The sequence below is a fragment of the Gasterosteus aculeatus genome, chromosome 9 (genome assembly GCF_964276395.1).
Source record: "Gasterosteus aculeatus chromosome 9, fGasAcu3.hap1.1, whole genome shotgun sequence".
Taxonomy (NCBI): Eukaryota; Metazoa; Chordata; class Actinopteri; order Perciformes; family Gasterosteidae; genus Gasterosteus; species Gasterosteus aculeatus.
Genome location: NC_135696.1, coordinates 7,076,076 through 7,086,764, shown reverse-complemented (window position 1 = coordinate 7,086,764; position 10,689 = coordinate 7,076,076). Strand labels below are relative to the sequence as shown.

The 10,689-nt window shown below is 41.6% G+C and overlaps 1 protein-coding gene across 1 annotated transcript; it reads right to left on the bottom strand.

Annotated features, from left to right (window-relative positions):
- Nucleotides 1-5,429: 5,429 nt before the first annotated feature.
- Nucleotides 5,430-8,540, bottom strand: coq7 (coenzyme Q7 homolog, ubiquinone (yeast)). Its single transcript, XM_040185913.2, has 6 exons — nucleotides 8,138-8,540; nucleotides 7,527-7,705; nucleotides 6,930-7,044; nucleotides 6,547-6,686; nucleotides 6,045-6,113; nucleotides 5,430-5,835 (listed from the first exon to the last, which is right to left on the bottom strand). The coding sequence occupies exons 1-6, from the start codon at nucleotides 8,220-8,222 to the stop codon at nucleotides 5,758-5,760; spliced, it is 666 nt and encodes a 221-aa protein (XP_040041847.1). The 5' UTR covers nucleotides 8,223-8,540; the 3' UTR covers nucleotides 5,430-5,757.
- Nucleotides 8,541-10,689: the final 2,149 nt, after the last annotated feature.

Sequence of the window (10,689 nt, the reverse complement as noted above, 5' to 3'; positions counted from 1 at the left end):
CCAACCTCCAAGGTCAGGACACCTAAAGCCAGGGTGGTCCAGGCACTTTATCTGCTGAGCATGCGTGTCATCACCAACCTGTGGAGCCGAGGGCCCGGCCGCGAGCTGGAATATTTGTCGGGCGATAGCTTCAAAGAACGAGCGAACCAGAGAACGCCGCCATGTCCCGGATTCTCACTGCCGCACAGAAAGGTTGCAACTCACACTTAACGAGTGCAAAATCCAACCGTATGAACAACAGTTGTTCAACCAACAAGTTCTTGTTGCAACATTAAAACAATAAAATCTTCCACACGGTCGTAAACTACACCACAGTCCGCCTCCTCTCTGACATGTTGCGTGTAATTTGACAATCAACAACAGCATCCCTCTGAATCTACGCTGTCACCAGCAGAGGCACATGATTAATAAGAGAAAAGAGTGGCATTTTTACAAGCCACATGGAAACGAGCCTCAGGCAAGAGAAATGGCACCTGGTTGGAGTAACACTCTCCATTCAAAGGAGAGGATGACAGGCAGATCTTAGCGGGATCGGTGTAACGTGCTCGGCCACTGCAGGCGGCTAGCAGGTGGGGCGGGCAGAGCTATGCCTAAAACCATGTGTTAAGAGGCCCTGCGTGGTAACCTTCTGCAGACTGCCAATGCATCAGTGTGATAGATGGCACGAATACAAGGTGTTGGATTTAGGAGGGTTGGGATGCTGAGATAACAGGCATAGCATCGGATGGCCGACGAGCAAGTACGCTTTGTGTGCTACGAGAAGCTGCAGCTCACTCTGCTCAACCGCTCACAACCAAACTATGCGTTCTGTCCAGCTTATCAGCGTGCCAGAAGCACCTTCACCTGCGTCAAATATATTACACCACAATCCCAAAGAGTCAAAGCTGTGTCTAGGACAAATTATGAGATTAGGGAACTGAAAACAAATTAAAAAACAAATAAATATCAAGTTATGCAACCGGATCCCGTTTTTTTTCTCAAACTTCTTCCATTAAAATGTTCAATCCTGCCCAAGTTGGCCCCTGGTTCTGAGGGGCGACGGGCGGGTGCATGCTGTGCTCGAACGATCAGCTTGTCCTTGGAAGTTGTGACACAGTGGAGCAGCAACGTGGCCTTGGATTCATGCCTGCTGAACCACCAGGCCTGTCAGTGCACTGATGGATACCAGCGCAGAGGTCATGCCATGCTAGGCTTCGACAAGAGGTCTGCGCATAGGTCTTTACACCTGATCAACAATTCCACTATTGCACCGCACAGGGTGAGAACAGCTGATGAAAGAAGATTCAGACAAATGTCACCTTGATGTGTCTTCTTGTCCAAGTAGTATTGTGAGTTCATTACATATACCTCAGAATCCCCACCCTAAAAAAAGAGATTTTTAAACGATTGGGGATTCTGATTATGGAAATCAGAAATCAGCTTGCCATTATAGCTTTGACGCTGTGATTTGCCAGGAATATAAATTCGTGCACTACTTAATACAACAGCAGAGTGGCAACAGGACAAGCAGGACTAGCAGCTCTTTGAGGTTGATAAAGCTGTTTACAATTTGAATCTTAGTTTGGTGTGCTAGTAGTGGCGCAATGGATCATAAAAGTTCTGGATCAGATCATATCAAGGATCAGAGTCACAAAAGAAAAAAGACAGCTAATATAACTTTTAGATCATGTTTGTTTTTTAAACCAATACTGGTTATATTGTAGTTTAATTATATCAGCTGGTGTACAAGTCCCCAAAATCCCTTCAAGTCAGTGTGAACTATCAAAAAAACAAAACATTGTCCTTTTATTTTATTATATTGGCCAATATATTTTTTGCATTTTTATGGATTGAAACCAATGTTCTCTTCGGACGTTTTAATGATCTATTATGAACTTCATCTTAACCATAAATGTATATGAAATAAGCTCATTTCAACCAAATCTACATTTTGCAGTATTACATAAGAACATATAAGGATAACGTTATAATTCATCTGCAACCAATAGCCATTTTCCCTTAGAGCCTGAACGCGGAAAAATGTAACCTCTTGAAAATGGATGTTTACGTCACATTATCAGATATTTAGTTTGTTTATCACGTACACCTCATGTCACCCCCTAAGATCCTTTTTACATACTATACACTTTCCCAAAAATATATTTGTTATCTAATTGGCCGTGATATGTAGCAATGATTTATTGCAGAAAACACACCCAGAATACATTTACATTTGAGGCGTAACCTCATATTAAAGGTCTGGTTTTGTGAGAAGGACTTTTTTCTTATTTGTTGTGAAGATGTGGTGAAAATTGTGCAAGAGCACCAGATTAAATCATTTCTTTCTCAAAAACAATTGGTAGATGGCACAGTGTGGCAGGCTGAAAATCAAACATTCCAGATGAGGTGAAGTCCGCCCCTTGCATGATGTGTTGTGGAGACATGTGGACATGTGGTTTACAGCTCCTTCAGGCCACACACCACTTAGTCACCCAAAAGATTTATCACGGCGAGTAGTCAGAGGCATGTGGACATGCACACATGCATATTTGAGCAGAACCAATTCCAAATGTTCACTCCTGTGTCACAAGGAAGAAACAAACTTAAACCAGGAGTTTCAATCCGTATCAAGGTCATCTTAAGCATACAGTGACATCACACTAAAAGTATTTTTATGTATACATACCAAAGAACAGTAAAAATAGTTACTATACTATGTTGTGCTATTTTTCAGCGCATGCTGCTGTACGTGAACAGTTGACCTAAATAACCAAGTTAAGTCATAACTACATGAAAAGCACTTCTGAGTCAGTTTGACCTTTTGGCCCCTCACTTCCTCACTGGAAGGCCCTTGTTAAAGGATCAAGGCAATTCATACTCTAATAAGAATGCACGTGATTTTCACATAAATATTTTACACTGGACTGAGCTCACCGGATAAAACATGTTATAATTGTGTCCATGCTTAGCCACATCATGTCAGGGTACCCAAGCTTAACAGTTTGTTCAGCATAATGAAAAAATAAAGAATGTGGACACTGATTATTAAGGAAAATTATTTCCTTTATTAAGGAGATTAGGGGCCGCAGTATAAGTACTTTAAACCATGAATATAAAGACATCATGGAACAGTTGAGTTAGTTGACGAGATTGAATCACCGTTGATGTTCTCATCTCTGCAACAAAGCAAATAGGTGTAGCAAACTATTCCCTTCAATCCGGCAAGAGTCCAAAAATGTAAATCTTGATTAACCCTGATGGTCCAACATTAAGAGAGCAGTTTATGTTCGGGAGGAAACTTTGTAAATGGAACGATCCCCTCACCTTTTAATGCAGACAGGTACGTCATGTCCTCACATGGGAAGGGAACAGTACTCCTTCCTGTGTCACCGCGGGGACCGCAAAGCCTTCACCGCGTTTTTTTTAAATTAAAATAAAAGTGTGTTTGGGTTGTGCACAAAGAATACCATGATGGGGGAGTAGCAGAGTATTGTTTTATGGTTATATAAGTAAAACATCATCAATTCAGAGCCTACCCAATGCTACAGATGGAGCTTTTGCTCAGTTTCCATGAATTCTAGAAAGGCCTGCTGACTGACAGTCTGCATGCAGCCGAGCCAAGAAGCAATACCATCTGTATCCGAAAGCTTTTATGACTTATAAGGATATGTATTATTTGTGCTCTTCAGAATTTACAACCAAATTTTTGCACGAGTAGCGAGACAGTCCCAGTTTAGTTTTAGTGCCCTTTTTTAAAACACTTTAAAAAACACTTATTATTTTTTATTCCCTAGAATGACCCTAAACAGTTCAAATGAACTCCTGATGGCACAGACATAGAATGTTGACCTTCTGATTGAGTGAAATTACAACTAAAATCTTAAGTTAAACAATGACAGCCAGTTTTGATGTTAAGTTGACGGATCGCGGTTATCAACAGTTTACGGAGTCATCACTGCTGTTTGTATTTACCAGTCCCCCAAAACGGTGCTACAGACGGAGCTGTCCCTTTCTTCTTGTATTCAAGCAGTTACACCTCACTATAGAACTGTCAGCACCTTTCATCCCGGCAAACGGAGCGTATGATCCTGGACCTCTGATTTGCACAGCTGCCCCCGGCCTCATTCTACTCATGCACGGTGACACAGATATCAAAGGGCCTCTTTGTCATCAGAAAATCTTACCAATTGATATATTGCATATGAAACTGATAAATTAATATAAAAGGGGGTTAGGTTGTTACATGTTATGGGAGGGTGGGTGTGTCACTATACCATCAGGTGGTCCTCATTCAGCCGAAATGTCAATGTTCATTTCATATTTACGGACGATGTGTTGTCCTCAACAATCATTTTATAATGTTCACCATCATAATAGACATGGAGGGGCTGGGTTTTTTCAACCGGTACTTGGGCTGTAAAAGAATAACTTGTCAGTGAGGAATGGAAGCAAAACGGCACATGAACCCTTGAGGTCAAGTCTAAAAATACCTCCTCTGACCTCAGGCAAAATAGATCAGAGCCTGTGAACCTGGTGAGTAACAGCTCATCTCCGTGAGGCGCTTTCAGGAAAGACATTGATGAACAGATAGGTGACGCTATATAGGAAAGACACGAATGGCTATGGTAATATAGTATTTACATTAGGATAAATAAATTGACTGTATTGTCAGTTAACAAATTAATGGTATTCAATACGCAACAAAGCTATTAGGCTATCAAACTCGTGTTGCTGAACATACTTTTGAATTCTAACTCTTGTTGAGTGCATATATATATATATATATATAAAATATAATATATATCTACACACGCATTTACATGCTGTATATACTTGTGATGGCTCAATAGCTTGATACATTATGTCGTTATCTGTTTCCATTTGCCACCCATCTATGTACATATTATTATAGTATGAGGTTTTAATTCAATTGAATCGGTCTTACCGCCTACTGGAGCCAGGAGACAAATTATAAGTTATTTGAGTCCTATAAGGCCCCCTTTTCACTCACAATAATTCAATGTATCATCATGCTCCCAGTATATGAAAAGGTCAAACTATGGATGAAAGACCTCAGTACGCGAGTGTGCAACGCGGACCAACAAATACCGACACATGGGGAGGCGAACACTGTGCTCAAGCTGCTGAAAGGTCCAATAGATTAGGGGCTCCTGGGCAAGCCTCTAGTCCAGTGACCTAATGTACCCAGAATAGCTGTGTGAGGACGCTTAGCAGTAAGGCCAGGATGACAAGTCATTGCTCAGCTTGATTTATGCGCCATTACATGTGAAACCGGAGTTAGTGGAAGGGTATGCTAGTAACAATATGTTCACAATACAGGGATCATCTTCTGGTGAACGGCAAGTGTTACAGCAAAGATCACTCAGATACCTTAAGTAAGAAAAAATAAGATTTGATACTATCTAATTGCTAATATAAGACTACTTTCATTAGTTGAATCACAAGTGCAAAAGTGTTTTTTATTTTTATCACCAACATTACTGATCAGGCAAACTGCACCTCAACGGAAGCATTGTGACAAAAAGTGACAGAGGACATACATTAAGCAGCATTAACCCCTCTGACTTAAACTGTGTGTATTATACACTGTACAGGGCAGTACAATCTTTTCTTATGAATGTTTTTATACAATACTTGATAAGTGTTTAATTTACAATGTAGCTGGATTCAAATTGACATTTAGATTATTTTAAACAAACTGAGCCAAACAAATCAGACAAATGTTGGACAAAAAAAACAGATGTTTAAAATATTATGTTAGACACGCTGAGAAACAGATATTGCCACTTTGCAGCCAAGCTGTATGGCATTTTTTAGAAGCCAGTATCCAGGAACCTAAAGCAAAAAGCAAATAAAACACACTTAGACTGAATACTTTGGATAACATTGATTAAATACTGCAAAGACAGCTCCAAACAGTATAAATGACTACTGATATTTATGCTTTTTAGTGTAGGCCAAAAATTCAAAAAGGAGTCTTTTAATGGCTTTTTTTGTGAAAGGTATTTGCATGGTGCATTGAAAGACAAGTAAATGATACCTACTTTTTCAGCATCGTGCTCCAATCCTGTATCATGATGCTCCATCTCATCGTCCCGGAATTCCTTTATAACCTATTTAAATGCATCACAATATACGATTAATTGAGCCAGAAATGTATGTACTTTTACTTCTTATGTATTTTCTTATTTTAAACGCTGTTATTAAAAATAAAAACACAAACTTACCATGCCACGCAACATTTTTTTTGTAATATGATAAAAAGCTGAATTGACTTAGCTGAAGTTTTTTTTATTTGGATCATGAGGTGTTGATCATTTTCCGTGGGCAAATATGTCGATTTATATTTTCCCTAAGCGATCATGTGTTACATCTCCCTTCATTTTGATCATTATTTTCATTATTCCTGTGTTTTTGACCTCACTGTTTTTCTTTGGTTGAGATGTCCGTTTGTTTCCGGTATTAAACTCCGTTCACATCCCTTACGTATCACAAGAATGCTGATGTAAGTGTCAGCGTTACAGAACAAAACAGCAACTGACTCACTTGTAACAGCTCAGTGTATCTCTCAGGGTCCTTCTCCATCAGAGCTCTTATCTGGCTGTTGTAGTGCTCCGAAATACTCTCCTCCACCGCCACAGTGCAGGCCATGGCCCCCTCTTTGCCCAGTAGTGCACTGGACGCACCTGCAGTACAATACACATTTAAGATGAAATAATAAAGCATTAATAACCATAAACAAGACAAAAAGGTATTTAGCATTCTTCTACAGCAGATAGAGAACAACCCAAAACAAAACTAAGAGACCTTTCAAGGACTCCCAATCGGTTACGGGTGTCATAATGGGTTTTCTTTGCATGTGTTTTATAAACTCATTTATCTTATAACTGTATTATAAACTATGCCGTATGTTTATGGCTGGTACCAACCTAATACAAATCCAGCAATATTCCAAAGGGGTAAAAGGGCAGTGGGACGAACTCGGTTTTCAGCCAGAATCTCATTGAATTTCTTTAAGTGTTTCTTTTCTTGATCCCACATTTCCTAAAGAAAGACAAACATGAACATGCAGTATAACAAACGATACGGTGAATGCATAAATGTGTTTTGTTTCTAGTTCTTAATCACAATATAGCAAACTAAAAAGACACTGTTTTTCCATGTCAAATAATGCACATTTTGACTGAAATATTTAAAACAATGAGCAAGACATTTTAAGTGACAAGATGCAGTACAAATGTTCCGATTCACCCGCTTACCCAAATCAAATTCCAGTGTCACATCTAAACATTTAATTCATCATTCAGTAGAAATCTCCCCAAACCAGCCACATTGGTAAGACTGCTGTGAGAGCGAACATGTAACACTTGTGCATATTGAACAATTTTTTTAACACTTTGACATTTGGAGTCATTACTATCAACTGCTGTAGACAACGTATGCATTTCAACAAACAACGTGTCGCACTCTGCACACACACACACTCACACACACACACTCTGCACACGCACACACAACCCCCCTACCTGGATCAGAGGCCCGATACTAGATCGTCCCAACACTGCCATCTGGCCGGCGTAGATGCGATTGGCCCCGTACTCCCCGGCGTGGTCCACGCGCAGAATGCGGTCCAACATGTCCTTCTCCTCGCTGTCGCGCGGGGTCGGGACGACGCTGTAAACACGTGAGCTGCGCTGCAGGGGCACTGGCGTGCACACAGGCTTTGCGTTACAATGGAATAACACACACGTAAACGACGTGACGACGCGATACGCGACGCGTGTTCAAGAATGTCAAAAGGCCTGAAAGTACGTCGGGAACTGGAGGATCAAACATTTGTTTCGCACGGACACTTGAACAACATTTTAACTTGTGTCATAAACGTTCGTGCTTGAATAATAGTTTCCTGCGTGTGTTTGTGAGTGTTACGGACGGGGACGTAACGTTTCACACAGCAGCGTCGCTACTTATTACCGTTTTTCTGTGTTGATAGAATTTCTACAACAGCAGTTATGAAACAAACGGAAAACAACGCCAACATTAGCGGCTAGCATCCCGACCACACTGCTAGCGTTTTAGCATGTGTAGCTACTTTAGCTCTCTAGCCGTCGCCGCTGACGTAAACGTCACCGCTCACCTCTGCTTTTTAAACACTGGCGAATGGTCGTCGAGCCGGCGGCGGTGGACCAGTCCCGCAGAGCCGCGCGCAGGGCTCCGTGCATGGCGGTCACCTCCGAGTCTGACAACCCGGCGTATCGAACGAAAAACTACAAGAAATGTGTGCAAAGTGTCATTGGAAATTCTGGAAAGGCGGACGCGGCGCGGCCGTATGACGTAGCAGCGGGACGACTTGCACAACACCGTCACGTGTCCTCAAATGCAAGCGTCGGTGTATTTTTTTTTGCGCGTTAGTCTTTTTTAATATTACATCCAATTGTGTCATTGTGACGGGAGCTTTTACATTGTGAAGTAATGGAAGTGGCTGTCTTCACATCACGTGCAGATCCAGGGTCAGTCACTAGATGGCAGTAACGTGCCTTGATTTCAGATTTGCTTAAAGGCGCATGCAATGTTATAGGCGCATGTACTACGCTTAAATCAAGCATTCAAGGCTAAAGACAACTGGGACAATAACTCCCTGCTACCTTTTAAAAGTTAAGGGTTCAGTTGGTGAGGTAAAATTGATATACAACTCAGCTGAACGTTATTTATAGCTGTTGCTGTGCAGCGTTATGGTATCAGCATTGTGGACTAGTCCCTAGTCCCTCACATGGCCGCACACATACACACTTAGCAGGCAATTTAGAGTTTGCAAAGTTAACCTGGCCTGTATGTTTGCATTTCAGAGAATGAAGTAAACAGTGAAAATGACCCTTTGCCCAGACACTTACTCTTGCTTTTCTATGTCAAACAAATTTGTTTGTTCATCTTATGTAAGACCAAACCTGAAAATAAGCCTTAAGAAAAGGGGGGGGGGGGGGAGTTTGTTGAGTAATCAGAGCAACTTCACATGGCAGTGTTGCAGAGATAAAAGGCTCTGAGGCAAGTTATGTAAACTCTATTTGGTCCCAGTTTTCATCATAATGTCAGATTCAGTCAAATATGTGTCAATGCATAGTGGCCCTCCAAGCAAGTGTATTAAGCAACACTTAATACAAATGGTTCCCTCTGAGCCTCCACATTATCCGTCACTATCATTCCCATTTTTATGTTAGTCAGCAAAGCACGTACGATGGTGCTGCTGGGACTCAGGAATCCGTACAATGATGGGGTTGAGTGCTGCGGAGCTGTGATGGTCATGAGTAAACGAGGCCAGGACAGTGAATGGCGGGGTGTGTCGGTTTTGTCTGTGTGTGTGTGTGTGGTGAGACACTTGTTAAGTGTTTCCCTATATATGTCTGTCTGATTGTGGGTGGTTACTGATGTGTGGCTGCGCATTGGTACGTGTGGCTTTTTTTTTTTGTCCTCTCTGCTTGAGTGTATGTGCAGCTTAAAGGTGTGAGCCAGGCGGGATGAACACCAGGTACCCAAACCCCTCAGTATATCTTTGCCATTTAGTTCTAAGCAGGTAGTATACAGTGTGTTTTAAGACCATTTTCCCCAGCTGAGACCAGCTGCCTGCTACTCCTAACACGTAATACTGTAAGCGCAGTGAGGGTAAACAAAAACAGGAAAGTTGTGGCCTGGACAGCTATGTCAACAACATGTTGTGAACCTGCATGCAGACGAGACAACACTGACAACAATTAATTCTAGCTGCTTTGATGTGTCTTTTCCAAGTCTTTCAGACTTTCATTATAGATTTAGTTCACATTGTGCACAATTCTAAATAAATGAAATAATAAATAATATTGGTGTTTCTTCAAATGATCCCAAATTTGCACAATAAAAGCCTTGGTTCAGGTAGTATTATTCCATCACTGAGGTAGCGGCTGCTTCCTCTGGCTCATAATGAAGCTTCCATTTATAGTCTGCTGCGTGCAAAGCATTTAGTGGAGGAGTACACAGTGCACAAAGGTGGCCCAACAGCTTATTTTAGCCTGGTGCCCTGTAACAGGTTGCATCCAGGCTTGGGTGTGAGAAGTCAGAGGAATGAGTAACTGAACATCACTTGATTCACTATGATGTCTGGTCTAACAAGCTTCATGTGGACAGACAGGAGTGGGTCTGGATCACTCAAGGAACGTGGTTGGAGGGTTTGTGAAGAGAAAACGGACAATTTCAGCACAATAAAGCTTTCAAGAAAGCCTTTGCAGAAGTGTCTGAAAGGTTTAACTACATCTCAGATCACGGTATACAATACATATGAAGGTCAGGTCTTAACAGTAACGCAATTAAAAGGACGGATGGACCAAAAGAAAGTGCTTGTACTCTTGTTGTTGGCTGTGATGCGACTAAGTAGACTAAAGAGAAACCTGCAGAGGTGGAGCGAGAGTGGCACTGACATGTGTTTGTGTTCATGCACCTGTATGCATGCGTGTCTGTGTAGTTTGCATGCATTTATAAAAGTGCGTGAGTCTGCACACCCTCTGGTCAGCCTCTGCATAGCTGTGATGGGGCACTTCTAGACTACAATGTCTGCTCTCACCGAGGGGAGACATGACAGGTCTTGTTTCATCCCTCACTGATGTGTTGGGACAAGCTTGTGTGTGTGTGAGAGTGGCGTTTATGATTCGAAGTAAAGTGGGT

Coding starts and splice junctions, on each gene's coding strand:
- coq7 (XM_040185913.2), bottom strand. CDS start 8,222: ATGCACGGAGCCCTGCGCGCGGCTCTGCGGGACTGGTCCACCGCCGCC. Junction 7,045..7,526: donor GTATCGGGCCTCTGATCCAG/GTAGGGGGGTTG, acceptor GTCTTTCTTTAG/GAAATGTGGGATCAAGAAAA. Junction 5,836..6,044: donor TGGAGCACGATGCTGAAAAA/GTAGGTATCATT, acceptor TTTTTGCTTTAG/GTTCCTGGATACTGGCTTCT.